This window comes from Enoplosus armatus, chromosome 10 (assembly GCF_043641665.1).
Source record: "Enoplosus armatus isolate fEnoArm2 chromosome 10, fEnoArm2.hap1, whole genome shotgun sequence".
Classification (NCBI taxonomy): domain Eukaryota; kingdom Metazoa; phylum Chordata; class Actinopteri; order Centrarchiformes; family Enoplosidae; genus Enoplosus; species Enoplosus armatus.
Genome location: NC_092189.1, coordinates 22282220 through 22308025, shown reverse-complemented (window position 1 = coordinate 22308025; position 25806 = coordinate 22282220). Strand labels below are relative to the sequence as shown.

Genomic DNA, 25806 nt, shown 5'->3' with positions numbered 1-25806 from the left:
TGCATGAAGCTCAAAAAGACGGTCACGTGATTCCCGACATCTTGTTTGCGTGTAAACAGAGCACCAGTAGTGTCTTGGTTCCATGTGTCTCTTCTGTACAAAAGTATAAATATATGCTTTCTCTCCATTAGTTTGTTTTTTTGTTCTTTTTTTTTGTTCACATATCTAGGATGTAGCGGACAAAAAATGGTTGTTTTAGTTCCTAAAAAAACACCAGTGTTGCAGTATCTGTGCTGGAGGTTGCCAGTTTGCGTTGTACTCGTCACCCCCCCGCCCCTCTTTAGATCCCGATTTGCTGGCTTGTGTTGACTTTTACCGTCGGGTGTTTGCTTGGTGTTGGTTGATCGTCTTTGCATAAATAAAAAGGTTTCGGCACAGTCCGCGGCCACTGGGCCCCCCAAAAAAACAAAAAAAACAACCGTTGTGTCCGTTTTAGCTACAGCAGATCCATCTTGGGTCTGTAATGGAGCAGGAGGGGCGATTTCTGGAGGGGAAAAACAGAAACATAACCTCAGTATGAGCAGTTTTTGTGAAACTGAATAAACCCGCTTATCAACTGTACCGTATCTCAGCACGCCATGCCTGCAGAGCTGAAATGGAAGTTCAAAACTGACTCAAACTGATTTCAGGTCAGGCTCAGAGTGCTGAGATACCTTTATACAGCCATATAATTTACATTTCACAGTTCTTTACAGACAATACAAAACTGTCACCACATTATGCCACAATAGTTAACTTTTAGAAGCACAAGTTACCTTAAATCTCCATCTTGTCACAACAACAAATTTCAAAGTGTGGTCCTTTCCCAAGATTTCTTCGTTGCATAAAATGTCCAGCTGTGAAAAGACAATAACAGCGCAAATTAACCAACAATTTTGAGTTTTGAGTGATTGAACTTTCCAACATGCCAGAAATACATCTCCATTTCCCTGCGGAGAGGTTGATAACATGAGTAAACTGTGATGAACGCTGGCTGGAGGCCCCCGCTTGTTGGATTTCAGGCTGCGTCTGAGCCGTGTGATGCAGAGATAAAACTTCCACCACCTATACGCAGCCCTCTGCCCTCATTTTTCAGTCGGGGAAAGCTTATTTTGACATGGAGTGGCTCCTGAGCAGCGGCGGGGCTTTTTGGGAGAACAGTACAATACTGAACATGAGGCTGGCTCGCCAGATCCAACGCTCCTCCTGTGAAGTCAACATTGATATTCTGCCGAGCGGTGCCTCGCATCTGCATCTGCCAGTCAATACTGTGAGAGAGAGAGGGGGGAGAAGGCTGGAAACGAACACTGCCACAGCGCCACCTGCTGGCTCTGACTGGAAGGACGCGCTGTTGGACAAACACCAGCCAGCCGTTATCAGCACTGACAGAGCGGTGGAAAACTCTGCAGGTCTGTGATTAGGAAGACCAAAAATAATCCAGATGGCTGGAGAGCTGTGATTTAATCTCGAAAGTCAATGATGGCTTTTGTGTCAAAGTAAAAGAAATTTGAGAAAAAAACACTACAAAAAAAGAACATCCCCGATACTCTGATTTCCTTGTACAAACCAGAAAGCTGTATATCACAGCTTTGAGAAGACGATTATAACCCGTACCAAAATAAACCTGCAGAAGAGGAGCAACGACGCTTCATACTTGTTTCAGCTGCTCAAAAATGTGAATATTTGCTGGTTTTCTTTGTCTTCTGTGATAACAAAGTAGAGATCAAAACGAGCTATTTGAATACGTCAACTTGGGCTGTGAGAAATTGCAAAGAGGCATTTCCACTATTTTCTGACATTTGTAGTCCCAAACGATTAATCAACTATTGTAAATAATGAATAGTTGCAGCCCTGTAGACAAAGAGATTGATCACACATTATATTAAAGACAGAGATTCTCTCAGACGGTAGTTCTAAAACTGAGTTCAGGATCTCGAGATGATTAACAAGAAAAGAAAGAAAACACAAAAGTATGTTCAGTTTTCTGACTTGTTCTCAAGTCTTTGCTTCTTTCTTGTGACATAATAGAGAGTTTTACCTCCTCGGGACTCTTCAAACTATGAAAACGCTTTTAAAGAGGTTGGTCACTTTGGATGTTTCTTTGCATTTATTCATGCATTCAGTTCCTGCAGAGACATTTAGACGGGTGACAGGACCACAAACGGAGGGTTTACAAACACAAGGAATGAGTAAATAGCGCACTGTTCTCCGACAAAGCAAAGTGTTGTAAAGCTCTGCGCTTGGCTCGCTGCTGAAAACAGAATTGGTTCCAACGACAGCTTTTGATAGTCAATAGAAAAGGACAACAATGGGTGGTGGGGAGAGCGGCCGCCTCGACAAAGTTGTGCTATGGAGGCCGACGATATGATGGAGCCTACCCACTCATCTCCGTGACAGCCAGTAAAAAAAGAGACAGAAAATTAAAAAATAGACGACACGAAGGCGTCTGTGATGATTATTCACGGCATTCTAAAAATCCATCTGTCAAATTATCGCCCACGATTCCCCCTGCTGCTCTGAACGGGGCGGTAAAGGCAATAAATAGAAAAATTACCACATGTAGATATCATAAGGGCTTGTTTCCTGCTAAATATAACAAACACAAAATGCCTTGTATGAGTCAGTGCAGGAAAGTACAATAAACTGACCTTTATGTAATTTCTTGTGAGTACCTAAACTTTCCGATACACATGGCCCATACCGCCCAGCTGGTGCTCCAAACAAATGAAAACAAAAGCCAAGAATTAAAAAGATTTGTTCCAAATCGCTACAAATCCATTTTGGAAAAACTTTTTTATCAGGCTTTAGCACGGATGATTGTTTTTATATTATCAGTTAAGCACAGGAATCAAGATGACCGAGAGCAGGAATCCATAGTCGACTCATTTTGTCACAAAAGGTGATTTTGGACTGAACCACCATGAAATGAAAACCACTGTTTCACCCAGGTCACTCTCATCCTGTCCAACCACCCACTCAAGATCCTGTGATTAGGAATAATTCATGAGCTGAGGCAATTCTCTTATATTTACACGCTGTTATACGTCTTATATTTCTTTCCCTTCCGTTAAGCAGATGTTAAACTTCAAAACGCACTGTGCAGCCTGACCTTCTGTGTGACCTGCAGGTGAAATCTATCTTTCAGCAATGGAACAATTAACTGGCGCCAAATGTTAGTTTCAAGGCTATTAAGATGTACAGAAGTTCCTTAAGCAGGAAAAACCAAAAACAAACATTTTCTCAACTTTTTTTCTTCAAGTTTCATACTTTCACTAAAACTACAATTAGCAAACCTAGCAGTGGCTTCCTCTCAGCACACTGCGCTCGGAGCGCGTTATTATCATCCGTACCTCATTAAATGATGTCAGGTTAAGCTTTTTGGCGATGAACTTCTTGAGGTGGAGGACTGTGGCTTGTGCTGAACAGCGGATCCACTTGCGCTTCAGACCTCGAAGCTTGCTGCTGTTGCACTCCAAGCAGATGCTGACCTAAGAACAAAAAACATGAAAACATCAATAGGTTTTTTACGGTAGTTTTTACAAGGCTATCAACACCTATTGCAGGTTAGGACTACACCGTTTGCTAATAGTAATTCAAGATTTCCCCAAAGTATATATGCATCGCAATGAGCACGCCTCCAGGAATGGTTATGAAATTCAAAATAATGAAAAGATTTGACATCAGTGGTCATGATGCTAACAAACAGTTACATTATTAGCATGCTAATGTTAGCATTCAGCTCAAAGCAAAGGCCCAAATACAGCTTTAGCTTTAATTTATCCATCCCTGAATTGTCATGACCGCAGGGTTAACTCAACAAAGTCGAAGCAAACGTGCCCAAAGCTTTCAAGTCGAGTTCAACTTCAGTGAACTCGGACATGTTTTTGCATCGTCAACCAATTAAAAATGTGTCCGTGTGACCTACGTTAGCCCTTAGAGGTGAACGCCATTTAGACCAACATGTTTGTTTAGCAATAGCTGTTTCATAAACTTCTTTTCTGATAAAAATAAACAGTGCAAAACGATATGGTGTGTCAGTCAGTTGTGATATTTGCTCAAGTAGATGGTGGAGTGCTGTGTTCTTCAGTGTGCTATGTATTTAGTTGGTGGAGTAGCAACCTAACTAGCTGCAGCTAATACTGCGAGCGAACACTTTGCTCTGACAATGTAGAGCTGTGCTAAACAAAATGGCCTTTCCTCTGGCACTAACCTTCAAGCTAAGCTTTACATGCCCCAGTAGTATCTGAGGATCTATGATTAGCAGTCGACTACATTTTTCACCTATTCAACAATGTTTTGCTGTGTAATGAAAATCGCAGCTTCACGTGACTGCTAGATTGGCTGCAGACGTTTTCTTGTTTGTTTTCCAGGAGCGGGAGCAGTGCTGCCGTTTCTGAAACCAGTTTCTGAGCTTGCAGCTGAACATGAGAGATGCTAAGTATGTACCGTATTCTAAGTACCTCAAACGCTGCTAGTTTGTTTCCCCTAATCTCTCATGAAAACAGACTTAAGGATTATAAAATGACAGTATGATAGTTGGTTAATACAGCCTGGTGCTACTGCACGTTCCACTGAACCAGTATTCTGTGTGTGTTTTGCTTATTGGCTTCTTTCATGCGACGGAGTGTCGCTGCCACTGGCCTGCGTTTGTCCCCTGAGGTGAAACGGTAGGTGGTTTTGGCAGTTGATGGTTGCAGGAGTCAGAATGCATTACTGCCACTGAGCTCCTGCCCCCACACATCAAAAGACAGAAAAGGAGGACAGGAGCCTTGTATTTCTTCATTTGTGGACATCCTCCTGTCACACTCCCTCTGTCCGTCTCTTTTTATCTCACTCTTCTGAGACAGGAAAAACCCAACATCCCCCTGGTTTCTGCTTAAACTTGGAAATCATCTTTATGCTCTCAAATAAACTCTGGCAGTGCTTCAGTTCAGCCCGGGTCCTCCTATAAGCAAAGAGCAACACGGAAATATAACGGCTTTCCAGTGGAGCTGGCAATGTGGGAGGCTCATAATGTGAAATAAAAGCCTCGGTGGCTTCATTACATTACAGCACATTAGTGACGTCCTTATAGAGCCAAAGTGTCCTGCTACAGCTGTACATACTCACAGATGTGACTGATGCAATAGTGAGGCATGTCAAGAAAACATCATATGTGCCTTTTTGGTGTCACGCTGAAAAAGCTCAACATTATTTTACGGGCTCATTACCGAGTCCTGAATGCTTGCAGAGGTCTGAGGCAGTATGTCTACTGGTATTGTTTTTCTGAAAAAGAAAAGAAAGAAAAGCTCGAGTCTCTCTCTGTGTGAGTATTGAGTTTGGACCGCTGATAAATCGGGCTTTGAGGATTCAAGGCTCGATTAATAATTTAGAGCAAAGCTGCGTTCTCCAATTTCTCCAAAGTAGTCTCTTTAAGCCCAAAATAGCTGTAGTTTATTAAGCTAACACAATCTTTTCTCACCCCACGGAGATCTTACCCCGCCCTCAGACCTTGTATGAGAATATTAACCTCTGAAACCCCACTACTTCATGCTTTGCTGATAATGTAGGCTTCTCTGATTAATTGTGGCTCTATTGTAATCCTTTATTTGGTGTGTCACTGCTTTCATTAGCTTTCTCTGGCACTGCCTCTCGCCCCAAGGTTACAGTCTGAAAGGTCGTCCAGAAGACAGCAGGGGAAGTGTTCTGGAAGTCGGCCATGCGTGCCGGTTCGCCTGCCGGTTCTTGCATCTGAGTGGCTTCTACATCTTCAGTGACATCGTGATGAGGGGGGGGGGGGACAGGCGGCTTTCTGGGACAAGTTCCGTCATCTTCATTGTTCTTGATTGTAGCTGCTGCCATCACTCCTCTGGACTTCTTTCTTTTCTTTGTGTTTGTTAAAACTGATCACGTATGACTACAAACCCCTTGAGATGTACCCTCTTGTTTTGCATTTTCTAATCTTCTCTCTTCACCACTTTCTGCTTTTCTAATACAGTTCATCTTTCATTATGACATAAGCTCTCTACATTCTGGGCGGGTTGCTACATGCAGGAAAATAAAAGGACTTTAAAAAGGACCCATATTATGCTCATTTCAGCTCTATATTTTTATTCTGGGGTGAGGAATAAGAAAACGATGGGTTTTTGGTGGGTGTCGCCTCCCTTTCCATCTCAAAGATCCCTACTTTTAAGAGGGATATTTTCGCATCTTATTCCATCACAGTCCTTCCTCTTCATCGTCCTCTCATTTCAGCCATTTCCTTTGTCTGTTCTGACGAGACTCACCTCCTCAATGTTCACAGTCCTAACTCGCATGATGCCCCCCCCCCCACATAATTCATTAATAATTACATTCTTTTATCTTTCTTTTTTTTTGATGCCACCTCGTCACCCTGCATCGTAACCTGTTTTCATCAGCAGGTCTTTTTCTCTCTTTCGATCCTACAAATCTCTCAACTTTATCTTGTATTCCTTGGCTCATTTCCTCCCCCTCCTCCTCCTCTCAGTGACATTTGACATGACTGCATTCAGCTCACACAGACTGCCGTATTAGCGATTCTGAACACATTCTTCTCTTCTGCTGAATATCCAAAGGGCAAGATCTTCACCTTCATCGAAGCAGCCTGCCTACCGCACATAGCAGTAAAGGAGCTGGTTGATTTTGAGAAGCCCAGCTTGTTTTTAAAATCTGCCTGTTGGTTTTTGTCTCCTTAAAAACAAAGACTGAAATTTTCCTTTAGCACGTGCAACACTGCAGGGAAGACGCTTTGTGTTCCTGAGAGCGTCTGTCCAGCACAACAATAACTCTGCTCTCTCTGCATTATTAATATCATTTTGCAGGGCTCGAGAATGTGCCAGAATACAAATGAAATCAAGGGAAGCCCATTTCCATTTTAAATGTGTTCAGTGGATGGTAGTGGCTTGGCGCTGTGGTATCTGTCATTAAGTGGATCTAAATCAAACAGCCAAAACACCAAAGACAAAAGAATCCAGTAATTGTAAAACAGCATGGTAAATCACATGGGGGACACTTTTATAAAGGCAATAATTGATGTGCAGGCTTTTAAGGCAATTGTACCCACAATTATCACCAACAGTATTTCTTCCCTTCGTGCTTTTGTTCCTGACAGACTGCTTTGTAAGCCACAATTATTTTATCCAATTTGCTTCTTCTAATCTAAAAAAGACGACCCCAATGTGTCCTGCCTCCCAAACGTATTTGTATATTATAAAAATGGGTTAATGTTGAAGGGAATGTACATTAAAAACATTCTCACTTACTTCTAGTGGTATTTATCCATGCAGAGTTTTTATTTTATTCATCCAAATTGATCCCTATCTGATGCTGATCTTTCTGCCTCCATACCATTAAAATTAAGGATGGGATTATGTGTGTGGTGCTCACAGCATTGAAAATGGACATCTCAAAATCTGGGCAAAGAAATCAAAAACTATCTTCACGTTCAACAGGGGGAAGTGATTTTTCTTTCGAATTTAGGTGAACCAAGCCTTTAACTAAGTAAGAGAGAGGCTGTCGCTTTAAGATGCCCTGGAGAGAGGAAATGAGAAACACAAATTGCTGTTCATCAGTAAATGAGCTTACCTGCTCGTCGCTACGATGATAGTCGTTGTCCTCTTCTGGCTTCTCCTCTCCTGCCTCCTTATTGGCCGTGTCCTCTGATTTCGCGTCGCCTGCGCAGGAAACAAAAGGGAGGAAGAGAAAATGAATAATCGTCCTCCAGAGTAGGGTGACAGATGTAAACATACACATGTACACGGTAAAAGCAAATGTTTTTAATGTATAGCTCATGAACACTTCATTGACTCCAACTGCATCTGCATGTTTCTAATCCATTAATCGAGCAGCGTGTTTCTCTCATCATGCTCATTAACTCAAGTCAAGAGGCCTGAGCGTAGTTGACGTCCATGGTGGCCCTGCTGAAAACAAGACTTGTCGGACGCCGGGGAAACGGGCATATTTGTCTGTCTGCAGAATTTAAACAGCATGTGCCTGTTGGAGCGTAAAAGCACCTCCTGCAAGGGTCCATTTATAAAGACAATTACAATGTCCAGGAGCGTCAAAGCATCCTTTATATGTTGCCTCCGCTGTCTGGGCACGTCTCTAACACAGGGGAACTTCTAACCAGAGAAAGATTCTCCATACTGATTAGCCGGCAGGGGGGCTGGCTTCAGCTCTACCTTTAAATGGAGTTTGTCGGGTTTTGTCATCGGGAAGACATAAGAGAAAGCAGCAATCTCTGGTGAACATACGTTAAAATTCCCACACTCCGCGCTACAGAGGGTAATGTGTTCGAAGTGGTGCATGAAAGGTAAGGTGCTGTTTAATAATACACCACACAGAGCTTCTGGTTTGGAGCTGGAGGCAGCCTGAATGACACAGAAAAGCTTAAGGAAAGATGAATTTGCCTGACGGGGGACATGACTTAAGAAAACAAGTTTATATACATATTATAAATGTTAATTCACTAAATGCGTTCAGCAATCTGAAAGTACCTTTAATTATTCCCTCCAGAGAGAAATACTGTAAGTGTGGACGGACAGATTGTAACCGTGAAAAGAAAAGAAGGATTCAGATCTACAGAGCCGTCAATCAGCTGACAGAACATCAACAGCATCAGACAGAAAATGACGTCAATAGAAACTCAGGCCACCAAACTGTTGCAGGGTTGCTCAGTCAGTCTGCATACGTTTTATCGACAAACACGAGTGAATAGTGACTGTTTGCAGACACCCAGTGTAATATCGTATCCTGACCATGTCTGCATCCGGGCTGGACTGTATCTGGCCCTTAACTGCTAAATCCTTTAAGCTCTAGGTACATTCTTGAATCCAAACTACTCAAATCAAAAGTTCTCAGGCACTACTACTAATTCAAACACTGAGACTTCATATAGACTTCCTGCCTTAATCTGGTTTCTTGTGTGCACATAAACACAGTAGAACACAGACACCTCGGCCACTTTTAAAACCCCTGTGAAGCAGCTGCTACAAGGTTGTCCAGGACAGGAGTGGTTACATATTTCTTTATGGATTTTCTTGTTGGCTGCAATACTGTAGTAGTATTGAATTTTTAGATACGAAACCTAGTTATCAAAGTCAAAATTGCGGTGCTGTGACAAAATTGCTGCACAGATAGGTATTGCTTTTCTGTAACCTTTTAAAAACAAAAGAAATTCAGTTTATTCTTCCTGGATTCAGTGGATGTAATAACGCGTGTGTGGACAGTTTACTTCAGCTCAGGCTGCAGATGGGATTGCGTTCACCCCTGTGACCATTTTCCGTTCAAGCTAACTGTCAACAATTCCACTGAGTATTACGGGGGAAAGGTCTGAGCTCGCTCTGATGTCTCCGCGGCGATTGTCTCCAGAGTCGACCCCGGTGATTGCTTATCAAGACGGGCTTGCTCTTATTGTTGTGCCTCACCTTCAAACAACCCTGGAGTATTCCTGTGACTCTAAACAGACATGAAGGAGTTTTTGTTTGATGTAATGGGATGATTGCTTGGGTCTGAGGATTTTAAAAACTCCTACAGAGTTTCTTTCTGTCTCACTCACTCACTCATTTGGGATCTCTCACATACAATCAAATCACAAAGGCATGTACAATGACATTATCAAGTGAGGCTACACTGGGAATGAGATGAAGTAAACTAGCTGTGTGTGTTAGTGTGTGGGAGTTTATACCGTCATGGAAGAGAAAAGTGCACTCAGCAGACTCATCGTGGCACCGTGTCCCTCCATTTTCTTGCGTTAAGTGCTCAGGAAAACAGGCAATTTAGAGAAATGATGTGTGCTGGTGGGAACCAAGTTTTTGTTTTGGTGTGAAGTAATGCTCGGAAGAAAAGGCATTGTGTAAGCCGAGTGAATGGAGCTTAGATTCATGTGTGATTCAAACAGTGAGATGTTATCTGTTATTATCATTGGTTGACTGATGGGTGTTTTCTGTCCCTTTGTAACCCCTTAGGAACACCCCACTCCTGTCACTTGAGTATCAAACACTTGACACTAAGCTTAAAAGGTGGCTTTCTACAAAGGTTTGTTGTTTTAACCTGAATTTAAAGGCCTAACCGGGGAGGCAGGCTGCAGCAGTTCTAATGGTGACAAAGAGTCACAGCTAAAATATATCAAAATGTCCTCGAGCGTCCTTCACTTCTTGTCCATTGATTCATAGGTCCAGTATGTTCCAAACAATCCTTCCTTCTCCATTAAATTGCTAAATACTCTAACTCACTACATGTTGGAAGTGTAGTGTTATTGAACGGGTCACACAGTGATGAAGAAGCAGCCAGGGTGCAGTAGCCAGGGTGTGCACATAGAGGGCGCAAATGTGATAAAAAGTTGATGCGCGTCAAGGCTGGGAAACACTCGGACAGTAGTGATTCCTGACGAGATGATAAGCATCGTATGGTGCGCGTAAAGACCCTGCCGGTGTTACATAGGCTTTACATAGAAAACCATGAGTGCTACAATTTTCCAGAGCCATCTTTCAAGTCAATCAACAGGGCAAGCTCTCGGCCCCCGACCACCCAGGTGCCTCAAAACCCAGACTGACAGCGTATCATTTGCTTTTTGGTAATCAGATTAATTATTACTTTATTGGGGAATTGGGGTGGCCTGGGGATTAAGGCGGCGACCTTGAACGGCAAGGTTGCTGCACGTCATCCCCATGTTTCTCTGCACGAGAATGACCAAAGTCATCAAGACTAACTCCAGTAAATTTATTGGACTCAACACTGCCCGCATTAACATTTTTGGTCCTGAATTCAGCTCTGAGGAATTAGGAAGTGCTGCTCTGTGCTGTGTGGCTAGCAATGCGCCAGAAGACGATTTATTTAACTCAGCTGGTTAGAGAGGGCCCTAGAGAAAGTTTCTATTTCTGAGGGATTCCGGATAAATGAGCCTTTAATTAAGTGTAATGCGGTTCAGCTCGGCTGGCAGAGGCAACATTAAGAGAGTGCCCACTGTCGCCTGTAGTTAGCGTAGTGTGATCGCTGCTTTACCATGTGTTAACTTTGGTTTGCAATTCTTAAATAAGAGCTAATGAGAACATCCATTTTCTCAGACTGGGGAAGAGTAAACAAGCCAGAGACTGGCTGTGTGTTAAGGCAAGAAGTTACTTTAAAACCCCTGTGGTGATGCTGGATATGCAAATTCTCACCACGGCCTGCACGAAATAACTTTTTGGCCTCGTTAGTGAAACTGCCTGGCTGGCCTGGTTTTGATTGATTTTAAGGGACAACGTAGCCTCCAGGGGTCACCAGCTGGGCATTTAGACTACACTGTGTTCATATTCTTTGTAGGAGTGTAGTGTCAGCTGGCACTATCAAACAGTCTTAATCCCTGCAATTATGAAGAGGAACTGTATGCTAAATAGATGCTACCACACGAGCTTCGGCTGAACTTTGGAACATGGTTTAGCCAGGATCAAGGTGTGCTAACGCTGACCCCCATTTCTTAAGAGTGGACTGTAGAGTCGGCATGACAAAGAGCAGGGACGGCTGCAACGCACTGCCTGCGCAAATCACACATCTATTTAATCACAGCAGTAATCATGGAGAGCCTTACATGGTTATCTGTCATTATTTGAATGCCACTTTGGTTCATCTACCAAAGAAATCCAGTGATGTCTGAGTGGGTGGCACGTCATATTACTGTGTATAATGTTAGACCTACACTAAAATCATACTGTAGGTAAAGATAGACGATAATAATGTGACATATTCAGGTTAACACTTGTTCAGGTGTGTGTGTGTGTGTGTGTGTGTGTGTGTCTGTGTGTGTGTGTGTGTGTGTGTGTGTGTGTGTGTGTGTGCTGTGACGAGGCACGGGAAGCCGGAGAGCATTTCCACTTACATTGGAGCATTAATTACCAAAGTCAGAGAGGGGGATTAAGCGAGCGATTAGGCCCATCAGCATGACAGCCTCTGGGCACACATTTACACCAGCCCTTGGAAGCGAACTGGTACGGAAAAGCCGTCGAGCACAACAAGCGGACCAGGGACTCATTCTGATTGGCTAAATTGCCTTCATCTCTACTGCTTAATGGCTTCCGCTGTTACTTGTGGCTGTGCTTCTAACATTACTCGTTACAAGATGGGGGCTTCATTCCTTATATAGCACAATGAGAACGATTTTCTTGAAACACAGACTTAAGTTTATGTATATTTTATTTTTTTGTTGGTTTGTTCACCTCAGCCAAGATGCCTACTACCATTTGGAGGACCTTCAACACATTATTCATAACACAGGTAAACAACACCTTTTGGAATTCATCCATGATAGTTTTGTGACAAAATCTTTGTGAAGTCTCTGAGTGTTCATAAAAACAGCTGAAGGAGGGCGTGTGGGGAAGATCGTACCATTGCGCTGATCTAGATGAGTCTTCATGTTGCAAAGTTCTCCTTTAATGTCTCCAGGCACCTCCATCCCCAACTTCTGATAGAACTCCCTCTGCTTCTTTATCTCCGCTGCACACGAGGAGAAAGAAAAACATAAGAGGGGGCAGTGTCTTCTCGCCAGCTAGAATATTTTATTAAAATGCATTTGTTTCTCAGAGATGCCAAGTCAGTTTATGAACACATGCAGACAGACCAGAGTTCTAAGGTTGTTAGTTGGATCTCTTGTGGGTTGCATCAGAAAGAAAGAGAATATATGACACTTACCCTCTTGAAGTCCCGGTACCAACTTATAGACAATGTCTTGCATTGTTCTGTCATGGCTAAAAAGGAACAGAAAATTGATTGGTTACATTATTAGATGATGAAAAATAACAGCATAGATGCAGTGTATTCCTTTGGATTTAAAATTGTTTTGTACAATCTAGTCAGTGGTTCCCAACCTGGGGATCTGGGCCCCACAAAGGAGTCATGAGATTATTCTGAGGGGTCGCAAAGACAATTAACATGATAGAAGAAGGAAAAACATGTCTGCTACAGGATGTTGTGTTCATTACTTCAGACCGTTCTCTATGCTTTTTTCTTGCAAATGACTTTACCTATTCAGGCTTCTGAAAAGTGCCCAAATGAAGCAGTCTGAGGTGATATAATCACTCTCTGGATGAACTGTAGATATATGTAACCTGTGATGAGGGGTTGCATTAGAAAGAGCTTCGTTTAAAGAAGTCGGGGCACAGCTAACTGAGAAATCCCTGCTTGATAAAAAACAGAAAATATCAAACTGACACTTCAAAGACAAACATGTTAAGATTGACTGAAACATTCAAATGACACCAGCTCTCAGGGGCCGACGTGCAGCATATGCTCTGTCAGTCAGAGTGTTAAATACCCTTTCACTGTTAGGCAGTGCAGGTGACACAGGTGCACAGTGTGGGCTCAGGTCTGCCATCGCCATGATGGTGCATGTTGACAACCAGCCGTGACAGCCGGCAAACAGACATGACATGTTGAGTTTGTTGCAAATGTGTTGGAGGGAAAACCTCCGAAAACTGTGGCACGTTTGTCTTTCCTGCTGTCCACTGAGGGAGTTGTTGTATCTGGGCCAAAACGAGCTGCCCGATGCTGAGAGTCGCTCCAAAAAGCAGCAAAACACTGACCCCTGCTGGACGGAGCTGGTAAGATAATATGTTGACATTAAGAGAAACCTCTGTGTCGATCCAGTTACTACAGAGGCCATAGCATATTCTCAAACATCCCATCAATTTATATTCAAACCACTTCGTTAGCCCTCATGCCTGTACGGAGGCATCTGCATCTGTTGTGTTTCTCCACTCATTTAGTCAGGTTTTTCCTTTTATTTGTCACATGTCTGTGGGTATATAAGTGTCACATATGTATATAAAACAGCTGAATGTATATTTTAACTCTTAGGTCCTTTGTGTTGCTGTTTAACTGACCTATATGCTGTATGTTGTCAGTGTTTCTTGCAATAACATTGTTTTTATGCTGCAATTTAAAAAGGAGACAAAAAATGGCGCCGTAAAGGCAAGACGTGGCAAGTTTATTTATGAAGCAATCCCACAATCTATCCATCTTCCGTACTAACTGTAACCACCGCGCCTCTAATCGAACTCCACGCACCAATAAGAATGAAGATGTCACACGCCATCGTAGCAACAAAGCTATCAGGAGAGCGAGGAAGATGTCAATCAAACGCAGCCTGCACACTCGTGAGAAGAACAAACAAACAAAATAAACTTCCCAGATCTAAAGAAGGCCAGGCTGTTCTTTGCAGGCCTTTAGAGTAACGCTAAGTGTGATGTCGTGATGGTTTTCTTGTCTCAATCAGACTCACTTCAAGTATGTGGGGGGGGATGGATTAAAACCATCAAGGAAAGCCACACTTGACAGTACAAGAGGCAGGATTAGTTCTGCTGAGCTAATTCTCTGTGAGGAGACATCCGAGTGTGATTTTGAGTTCAATCTCAAACATCAACTTTGATCAATCTTGTTGATGAGCAGACGGGGCTTATCTGTCATCTGCTGGGCGTTTTGCCTTCAAATCACTTGTGATGTTTCCCATCAACTCCAATTTCCTGCAAACAATGAGGCAAAAAACAGCTGTGCGAAGAGCTAATGTGTTTGAAATGGAGCATTTCCTGCAAAACAATGAGTCTGCAGACAGCGCAGTTTAGACGATAATGACTAAATGGCTGGTACGCATTAAGTTTGTGTGTCGCATTAATCAGACATTAATGCATGAGCGCTCAGAGGGGGCAGGAACAACAAAATCCCTCAGCGAGGAGGATTTAGTCTGGCAGAGGGAACTTCCCAAAACAATAAGAAGCAGAAAGCTACGTCTTCATTTTAACCTGTCGAGAAAATCGTTTTCATTGTTCAAATTCTTTGATGATTGCGGGACAGGTTGAAGTCAAGGTGCAATGTTACGTTCATTCAGTCAAATGTGATTTGGGGCAACTAACTCTCTCCACCCGTCATGCAACACCAAGCCTGGCTGTTGTGGGTCGTAGCAGCTAGCAGAGCGATGTCATATCAGCAGGCGTGACTTCAGATGGAAAAAGCGTTTCCATTTACAATAGAGCGGGGCTGTACCTCGTCCTGCTCCTCCTGATCTGACAACACGCTTAAATCTCCAAACCAAATTGTCAGCAGTCAAGATGCATTGTGGGTAATGTAGGCGCCAGGTTTTGGCAACGAAGAGGAACGTGTGGACTACATCTCTGGCTCTGCTGCGTCGATTTTGATCCTTTTTGTAAACTGTCCATCTTGAGTATGAGAGGCCTTTCACGAGACAACGATACCACTGACTGATATGAGGATATTATTGTTTATTAGTTTACTAATCAACAATAACAACCATTATTTAAGTCAGAGTTACTCTTTTACTGCCATGATGTGTGATCACGCAGGACTGAGAGCAGTTTAGTTTTCATTCCTGCCTCTGATTACAGAGACATTAAATCAGCAAAAATCACATTAATTCATGTTACATAAAATATGAAAATCTGCATACTCTTAGCCGTCCATGAGACAATCCATGTATTGTATTTATGTATTTGATGAATAACTGCCTATTATTTATTGCACATTATATAACTATGTCTTCTCAACTCATCTGGGAATTGTTAATTAGTTTAGGTTATAAATGCTATCATGTGTGGAATTTATTTATTCATTAAAGCATGTTCATAGACGTACAGACCACCGTCTGCAGACGTACAGACGTACAGACCACCCTCTGCAGACGTACAGACCACCCCTCTGCATGTTCATAAACGTACAGACCACCCTCTGCAGACGTACAGACCATCCCTCTGCATGTTCATAGACGTACAGACCACCCTCTGCAGACGTACAGACCACCCCTCTGCATGTTCATAGACGTACAGACCACCACTCTGCAGACGTACAGACCACCCCTCTGCATGTTCATAGATGTACAGACCACCCCTCTGCAGACGTACAGACCACCCCTCTGCATGTTCATAGACGTACAGACCACCACTCTGCAGACGTACAGACCATCCCTCTGCATGTTCATAGACGTACAGACCACCCCTCTGCATGTTCATAGATGTACAGACCACCCCTCTGCAGACGTACAGACCATCCCTCTGCATGTTCATAGACGTACAGACCACCCCTCTGCAGACGTACAGACCACCCCTCTGCAGACGTTCTGGTAGAAATAAAGGTCCAGCAGCACTTTGCTCCTTGGTAGTTCATTCTTTACTGGCAGTGCACTGCTGATGCTCCCAGCGAGCAGCTCCCTGCACACTGATGGAGCACTGTCAAAGGGTCAGAGTGTGTGTGTGTGTGTGTGTGTGTGTGTGTGTGTGTGTGTGTGTGTGTGTGTGTGTGTGTGTGTGTGTGTGTGTGTGTGTGTGTGCGCGCACTATATGTCTGTGAGTGAGGAATGAGGAAAGAAACCTGGAGAGGGGGAGGAGCGTACTGTAGATAGAGAAAGAGAGTAAGCTGAAAAACAGCAAGTGTGCGAGTGTGTGTGTGTGTGTGTGTGATGGGGGGGTCTGAGGCAGCTCCCTCACTCACCCGATGTACTGCAGTGGATGGCTCTGATGAATAACAATCCTACACGTGGGGCACGTGTTGTTTTCCTCCAGATACTTCACTAGGCAGCTTCTACAGACTGGAGAGAGACACACACACAACACACACACAGGGGAGATGTGGTTACTCTCCAAGCTCCAGATTTATAAATTAAGCCTCCAAGGGGGGAAACAGGACCAGAGCACCCTGGGCTCAGACACAAGGCGACCACACACATATATCATCGATGCAGAACAGAACAGGTGGAGGAAACGTCACTGGACAATCAGGAGAGGAGGAATACTGTATTCACACTGGTCTTTTATTACATTTGATGGATGCAAGACTTTTTGTACTTCTATCTTTGTAACTTGAAGATGTAACTGGGTTTTTTTTACATCTTGTTTTAGATGTTGTTACAGTGCATGGGGGGGGGGGGGGGGGCACGTGGATCCATTATCCAATAGATTTGAAATCCTGTTATTTAGTCTCCGTTTATAATCTCTTGAATCAGATGCAGTGTTCGTTGTTTCACAATTAGTGTAATAGTATGGCTTTTATTTGCCTACTGCACACAGAAGCTATTGTTTTACTTATTGATTCATATGTCAATTCTAATATATTAATCAGATCCATTATTTAGTCTATAAAATGCAATAGTTTAAAATGCCTATCACAATTTCCCAGGAGCCCAAGGTGACGTTCAAACTGACCGCTTTGTCAGACCAGTAGTCCACACCAAGTCAATCAACAAACTAATGAATCAACTACACAGTGACAGAAACAAAGTAATTAGAGGGCGGCCATGTTAATTCTGCAGAAACGCGATGTACACACTGATACAACGAAAAGGTACTCTCGACTACCCACCGCACCGCTTTCACAGCTGTTACAACAGTCTGACTTTTGATGAATAATACAATATTAAAAATGATGTTTCAACATAAATCACTTGACCTTTCACATATGGAAACCTTCATGTGCATGATAACACCGGACACATTTTAAGAACCAGCGCTGTGATTCGCTGCACACAGGCCTCCAGCAAATCCATCTCCACCTGACAGTTTTTTTATTGCGGTCCATCAGAACATCTGCAACGGTGGCGCGACGTGATGTGAATCTCTTTGTCTCAACTCTCCAACGAGGGAGCCCCCGCTTCAAAGTGAGAGGGAGAACCAAAGCATCTCGTCTGGAGTGTGACGTTTACGGTGAGCAGAACAGCTCCCATTTGTGGTAGAAGAGCTCCCTCCGGTGGACAGACGAGGTATTACACTGTCTGGGTTTATTTTTACATGTCTATTACAAATTGCTCTTTCATAACGCTGCACGCTCCTGTTATTTACTTCAGTATCTTGTTTAGAGGAGAAGTCAGTCGTTTGGTTTTGAGTATCTAAAAAAGATGCAGTAAAGTTGCCACCTTAAGGTTCTCAGAATCAGGATTGGCTTGCAAAGGTTTCCTCACTTTAAACAAACAAAAAGGCTTCACTTCAATCTGTTTCAGGCGAACCAGAGGGCGACTGACTGGTCCACACTCCAGTTTGATTCGATTATTCTCACCGACCTAAATGCGCTGTACCAGGAATAAATGTGTCGAATTCGATTAAACAGCTTCAAGCGCAGCAAGGGGGAGACTGCCTTGAAGCTCAAATCTACACACCCCTTTCATTATTACCAGACAATTATGATTTTAAATCAAGAACCTCAAAATATCAACTTGGTACTCGTCAAACCACCAGCGTTTGTCTTGATGTCAGTATAACTATGCTGTTAGCATTAAAGGGCACTTAAGGTTTCAGATGAGGTAATCAGGCTGAGTGACCCCCGGGCCTTAGAAAACGGCTGATTCAAGGTCATACTACTTCTGTTTCACTCTAGCAGGCAGTAAAACACAAGCATAATGCAGAATGCTTCATATGCAGAGGCATGGTGAAGCTCCACAATGTCCGGCACAACCTGCCCCGGCATGTGATGGTTTAAGTAAAATATGAGGCCTCTCTAGTTGTACAGGAAGTGTCTGGCATGATGGTTGTGGAATCTAAGAGGAAGCGCTGCCCTAAAACTTGTTTCGCAAGAGCAGAGAAAGCCAAAAAGCCCTCAGATGGTCTACAGCTGCATTTGATTTTTCCACTTTCTGTAACTTAGCCGTTAAAAAAAAAAGCCCAGATACTGTTCTGTGCTGTTACTAAAACTTAGTAGTGTAAATGTAAATCCATTGGAAAACAAAAACTTTCTGATGTTGGATCCCAATCTCTGGTTCAGTCTTGTGTCTTTCAGCTAAGAAACAAAGTGAAAATCAGGCCCTTCCTTCAACCATACAAGTCATCCATGCTTTAATCACATCTGCTCCTTTTTAAAATATGATTTGTTTCCTTTGGCCTTTTCTTGACGTTGAACCTTTACATTTTGTGTGTTTATACGCTGTCTCGTTTATTTCCTCATCTTCTTTTCTCCCTTTTCTAAAGCGCTTTGTAACTTAAGTTGACTTACTTTAGTCATATTTAAAAATCAACAGAGCGACATTTGAAAAGGCCTCAACTACTTGCTCACTGATCAAATTGGCAGCTGATTCAACTTTCCAAACCCCTTAAAGCACCTTTAATTGTTAATTATGTTCATAATCCCAATAATGTTAATTCAATGTTTCATTTAGAAAAACAGAGAAAATAGGCCCGTGTGGTCTTTATGAGGCTTTGCCATTTTTATTTTTGAACTGCAGTAACTGAGGCGCAGCGAGCGTTTCATTTCTACCTTTGAAGAATGATTTCTGCATTTGTTTGCTCTTCACAACATTTTCATAAACACGATTAACTCAAATATATTCATTAGCGATGTGTTATTAACTTCACAGCCTATAAGAGTAGAGATTGTTCAACACAGAGAACACAACAGTTTGTTTGTTACATACTCGGTGCGACAGCTCTAAGAAGTAAAGTTCAGTAAATGTTGAAGTAAATGTTCAGATTTTGGTGAGATTATTGAGGTCACAGTTGGAGGTGGTGTTGTACTGGACTACATTATATTGAGGGCTGTCTGTCTGTTTACATACATGAGGGGGTCAGAATCATAGAAATATGATGCAGTCCAGTTCAACACCATCACTAACAATGACTTTAATGCTAAAACATATAATCAAATTCAAACCTCTACGGCAGTGTCACCAAAACTCAACATTATCATCACAGTCACAGTTGTATTGGATTGCATTACATTGTATACGTGTACTTAATAAAGTGGCCGCTGAGTGTGTATCAGCAGATTTATAACTCTCAAGTATCTGTACTCACTGAAATTACAAGTAACCAGCAGGTGGTGTAAGCACAGGCTTTCTATCTGGAAGAAATATTGCTTTGGCTTTCAGAGATTCAGGAATCCAAACACAACGAGCTGCTTCATGACGAACACGTCGTCAGGGAATCAAATTAAACCCAATTAAAATCAGTCTTTCATACTTCCAATTTCAGACATTTAATGTTCAAGATAGGCTGCTGTTCTCTCATCTGTTTTTGTCTCACAGCTAATTATTCAAGTTAACTTAGTTGAGACTATGCTCATATATAAACATGCAGAAAACTTTTTTTAATTACACTGAATATCAACAAACAAGAAGGATTAAGGTTGACTGAGAAAGAGGGTTTTTTTCATGACAAAAACATTTTATAAATGTCATTTTCATTAAATCCATGTAGTGTATTTTTAAGAGAACTCTAAAATATACTTCATAGAAGAAGCTTTTAGGGTCGAGAAGTTTTATGTAGGATGATAGCGAGGCTTTGACCACACAGTCTAATGACTGTAACTGAAGATACAAACCGTGTTATCCTACTTTATTACCCCGCTAATGATGTACCAGTGTGTGAATGAGAGATGACATCTTCTCACCTTCTAATGAGGGCTAATAAATGTGCAGATTACCTGACGGTGACAAGAATCTCATTTCCTGTGAGGCTGTGAGTGTGTGTGTGTGTTCACTGCAGGTTTAAAAGGCGCCGACTTACAATTTGTTAAAATGACATTCATATAAACCGTGAGAGTGGTTTGTTTTATGGGTGATGATGTGCTATACAGAAATGAAAATGAAGAGAAACATCACAAAGTGGGTTGAGAAAACGAAGACCGCAGCTGAGGTGCCTGCAGTGCACATACAGCCAAGCCAGACGACAGACAGATCAGGCACTTCATAGCTGCTGGTGTGTCAGACTGCAGGCAGTGTTGTAAGTCAAAATACAACCAGGAACAGAGCTGCATGGATCACAGAGGTATCACTCTGCCTCCAGGATTCTTCCCATCAGGGATACATCCTGAAGGCAACACCTTTTGAGCCAAGAAAAACCCCTCGGAGACAGTGTGTCAAATAAACAAGAGAAAAGAACAGAAACTGATGAGACAAAAACAAGACGAGAGCCGACGACAAGAAAGAAAAACAGGAATGAAACCAAGAGACGAAGAAGTTCTTGAAATCACAAAGAAACGGGGGAAAGAGAGTCGGCGTGTGAGGAGGGACCTACAGGTGTGTAAGCACTCTGTGACGGTGGTGGCGTCGATCAGGTAGCCCTCACACAGACGACATGTGATGTGGGCGTTGATGTGACACAGCTTTATCTTCCTCGTCAGCATGTCGGGGTTCTGCAGAAGAAGAACAGAACAAAATTAAGGATTCAGTTTTACAGGAAAAATTATTAATCTCACACCACATCCGGCAAAACAACACTGCAGCCGCTGAAGAACATTTTCATGATTTTAGGTCTAAAACTTCAAGATATCTCTTTTGTGCTGTTCCAAACGACTTTCTTGCGACACATTAAAACAAATATTTTAATATCTCCTGTGAGTAATTTTCTGTCTGACACAGATGAACATTTAACCACCTACATGCAACTGTTCACCAAAAGGTTTTAGGTTCAAGTGTAAGTTGCACAACATCACAGATGCTTTAACGTTTTAAGTTTTAAGCGTTTCTGAAAACAGAGTGGCAAAGAGAGCAGATCACAACATGCAGGTGGACACATGACTTGAGGAAGGATCCCTCCCACCCCTCTGACCCCTCCGAACCCTCCCACGGACTCTTCACCCTGCTGCTGTCTGGAAAAAGGTACCAGAGCAGCAACAGCTGACTTTTATAACACAGTCCTGATCGTGGTCCTGTGTATTGCACTACAGGTGTGTGTCATGTTTTGTGCAGTCTTGTGCACCGGGGACCAGGAGGAACACAATGTCGTTCTTCTGTGTACTGTAATGCATACAGATGACATCAAAGTCTCTCTCGTCTTATTGATGGCAGAGCCAACATCCAACTACAGACCATCAGAGCACCTGCAGTCTCAAAACTGTAGTTTCAGTCTCACCTGTAGAGTAACAGCAGGGGCAATTTAACACTCGCAGATGTAAACATGCCAGTGTGCGCTATCTACAGGTGAGAAAAGTAACAGCGTCTGCCAGGGTGACATCTTTACTACGCTACAACTCCAGATTTGTCTTTTTATAGCTGCTGCTATTGTGTGCATGGGTCAGTGAGGGGGCGAGTGAGTAAGTCAGTGCTTGGTAAGCAAGTTCCATCCTTTTGTGACGATCACTGTGGTAGTTATAAACAAAACAGGGAATCCGTGTTCATACAAATATAATACATTTTCAGTTATATGGAGGTTAATCAAACACACTGCAGTACTAATACAAATTCCTCTAAATGCCGCTGAAAAGATAAGCCAGTTTCACGAGGTGCTCCACCACTAAAATCATTTAATAAAAGCCACTGCAGGCACCGGTAATAAACCCATGATCACAACAAGGAGCACTACGCTGGATATCACTGCAGCATTTCATGTCAGCTGGCTGGGCTTCATTCCTTTCTATGCCTCGTCTTATTGCACCCAGGGAGCTGGTTAGCTATCATTCCTGCCAACCACAGTTACTGTATCGCCTGTGTTTTCATCTTCTGGCTGTGAGTCTTTTTGAAGAAAACTTTTAACAGTCTATTGCAGCGCCAGCAGCCTGTTTGATGTTGCTATTCTAACGCTGCTGCGCTCTTACAGTAATGGGAGAAACACTGTCAGGTATGGGTTCACGACAGCGCTTCACTCGCACGTCTTGCTGACAGAAAATGCTCAGCTTAATACTAATTTTAAACCACAGTGAAGACCACGATCAGCTGTGCTACACCGAGTCTTCAGTTCAACACGCACCTGCACGATCACAATCTGATAAGCCGGCTAACAGGCGGCGTCAGGGAGCAGCTGGTGATTCATGCTTTGAAAGATGAACATGAGAGCGATGTTGAAAGCAGTGATTTGCTGCACAGAAGTTAAGTGTGTTGAGTAACTGGATGACTAACTGTGGTTTCACTAATCATCAACAAGTCACCGGGAGTCCTCTGTCTCTTCCCACAGAGCTGATGAAACAGGGATAGTCAGCTGATGCTCGTCAGTGCAGAGAGATTTGTCAATGGCCGGCAAAGCCAGATATATGTTATGTGTGTCCTTATTTCAATTACTATCAATGTGATTTTGTTTTACTGATATATTCCCTGATTTATTATAGAGCCCAGAAGTGGCAGCCAAACAGTGACCTCCAGTTCTCTGTGATGTTTTCAAACTCAACACAGTTCATAGTTAAATGCACACGCTTTTATATACTAAATACCTTCAATTAGACCAATATACGCACCCAGATATTCAACAACAAAGACACTGCAATGACTGAAAATTAACAAGATGAATGATGACACAGATGGCACTAAAAACCAAGATTTAATAACAGACAAAAGAGCATTTCAACTGGGAGCAGGTGGAGTTATTGAAATTATTCCCAGATTTTACAGTTGCAGTTTGAGTGACTTGCTATTTCCCATTCGATCGTTACCGTGTGCTCACAGCTTCAAGAGCAAAAGTTATTTTTGCCCTGGGTGTTGCCTCCCGGCTCTTTGCATACTGTTTACATGATATTGTGGCTTGTGGTTAAAGACGTGGCGCTTCTCCTAGAGACAGTGTAACAATACGCACACTTCTCCACCACTTAGCTGTCAGCTAAACTATTAGCGATTACGTTAAAAAATTGATTAATTGAAAAATATAGACATTACTTCAATCAAAATTCTAAACTTTTTAAGTGAATAGAACTGCACTAAAACCACAAGTAAAGGGTAGAAAAAAATCATTTTTAATTATTTTAGTTACAAGCTAGATACACCTATATAATCTGGGTGATATGAGGTCACAGAGGTCATGATGTCACTGAATGAAATAGCTGAATATGAGGGTAGATATGCCCTAAAATGTCATGCACATAAACGTGATAATTCCTGTGTACAAGCTAACTGACTGTTTTATGAGGTGGATCCCACAGAGAATAACTGTTCATCACTATCAAAGATAACTTTTAAAATAACAAGAAACTCAAAGAGAATGTCTGAGCTGCGTTAAAGAAGTTGTTAAAAAGAAGTTTTCTTTTGATGTAACTCGACTGCCCTCTGGTATCAGCTCGAGTACAGAGAGACACCCTGAGGAGACGGCTCGGCCGTCCGACTCCCGGAGCTTTCCGCTGGACTCTCCCCGAGTCGTTTCTACATTAAAAGATATCTTTGTGTCAGACCATACATCAACTGTGTTTGATGTATTTTCTGAACCTGACAGCTTCGGTCTCCTCCATCCGTCAAATCAGCTCTACTACCAACAGTTTGTTGTCCCAGGATTTCAGAGCAGCTTTGTTACCTCTGACACAAACGTACCCTTTCATTTAAGGTTCAGTTAAAAAGGTTTTGGCTTTGTTAGCATACTTGCCAGCTCGCCGACTGCAGCAGCTCACCAACCAGCTTGCTTTAACAATAACATAAAATGAATGTACAACTGCTACTCTGTTTTTGTTCCAGGTGCCTCGTGGAGTAAAAACACTGTAACTGCCTGACCAGCTTACAGCCTGAGAGTGTGACAGGCCGACTAACCAACAGCAGACAGTTGCAGTCAAATCATCAGATGTGAAATTACACGCAGCTACCACTCAGATAATGGCTGGCTGCGCCTGCTGAGACACTGAGACAGCTGACATCCATCATTTAGAGGCTCCAACCTGCTCTGAAATCCTCTCTGACTGCTCAAACAGTGAAAGCGTCTGGACGCTGAGATTGATGTGAAGAAAAGACAGACACCAGACAGACAGAGATGTTATTATTATTATCGTCTTTGCAGGCGGACAAGAGGCTCCAATGTCCAGCTGTCGGCTTTTTTAAGAACTGAAAAAAAACCTTTAGATTGATGATGAAGTTATGTCAGCTTATGACTTTTTAAAAAGACTGCATGAGATGAAGATGTCAGAGATGGAGCTGATGGGGTTAGTCAATGAATCGATTAGTTGATCAACAGAAAAATAATAAACTACTTTGATAATCAAGTCATTCGTCAAGCAGAAATGCCAAATATTCCCAAGTTGTAGCTTCCTAATAGCGAAGATTTTGCTTTTTTTTGTCGACAGTATGTTTTACTATTTACTATACTATTGTATAAATCAGTAGAAAAAAGTTACATGTCGGGTTAACATTTGGGATCCTTCTTTACTGAGTATTGACACATGTCCATTAAATGTCTAAAACTGTTGGAAACACTCCTTCATTTCAAACACCACAGGAGTTCTCAGGATTTTTCAGTTCTGGTAAAAGAGACAAACAGCAACGTGTGGTTCTTACCCCTAATACCGCCATGCGTCGACTGTGGATGGTGCAGCGGCCCACGTCTCTTCCTGCGGTTGTGCGGCCGACAGTGTTAACTCCTCATCATGGAGAGCCTCTCATTGGAGCCTGTAACACAGAAAGCACCAGGTGACAAAGCTGTTCGGAAGATTCACTCTGAAATCCCATTCATGTTGTTACAGTCAGAAAACTGGGGCTTTGCAAAACTCAAAAATAGTATTCTTGGAGACTAAAGAATAATACTGATAACCAGTCCAGCTTTAAAGCAATAGTTCAACATTTTTGGAAACATATGAAGTCTCGAGCAGCTGATTAGCTTAGCTTAGCATAAAAACTGGACTAACTTGGCGGTGTAAAAACAACAGTTAGCCGTTTTATGAGGGTTATGTGTTGGACTATTTCTTGTTGCCAGACTAACAGCAGAGACTCCAAGAAGTTACTGCTACTGGCCAAGAAGTTCTCGTAAGACCCCGTACAATGGCAAATTGTTGTTCTTACACTTCGGTTTTCATACAATTTAAATACACGAGTTATAGTGCGCTAATTTGTGAGCTTTATAGCTGCTGGTAGGTGGACTTTGTTTCTCCGTTTCCCGTGCATTTTCCATATTTACCATACAGACACAAGGTGATACCAGCCTTAAATCATTTAACCGATCAAGCATATTTCCAAACGTGTCGGACTATTCC

General features: G+C 42.5%; 1 protein-coding gene across 1 annotated transcript; it reads right to left on the bottom strand.

Moving 5' to 3' along the window:
- Nucleotides 1-351: 351 nt before the first annotated feature.
- On the bottom strand, nucleotides 352-25184 carry LOC139291489 (polycomb group RING finger protein 3). The gene is made up of 9 exons (XM_070913523.1): nucleotides 25115-25184; nucleotides 20952-21069; nucleotides 16447-16543; nucleotides 12643-12698; nucleotides 12340-12447; nucleotides 7564-7652; nucleotides 3330-3467; nucleotides 756-836; nucleotides 352-484 (listed from the first exon to the last, which is right to left on the bottom strand). The coding sequence occupies exons 1-9, from the start codon at nucleotides 25127-25129 to the stop codon at nucleotides 437-439; spliced, it is 750 nt and encodes a 249-aa protein (XP_070769624.1). The 5' UTR covers nucleotides 25130-25184; the 3' UTR covers nucleotides 352-436.
- Nucleotides 25185-25806: the final 622 nt, after the last annotated feature.

What these genes read in the sequence shown, in the direction of transcription:
- LOC139291489 (XM_070913523.1), bottom strand. An exon ending in ATCATCGTAGCGACGAGCAG is followed by an intron (nt 3,468 to 7,563) that starts GTAAGCTCATTT and finishes TTTTGTTCTTAG; the next exon opens with GTCAGCATCTGCTTGGAGTG. An exon ending in TGACAAGATGGAGATTTAAG is followed by an intron (nt 485 to 755) that starts GTAACTTGTGCT and finishes TTTCCCCTCCAG; the next exon opens with AAATCGCCCCTCCTGCTCCA.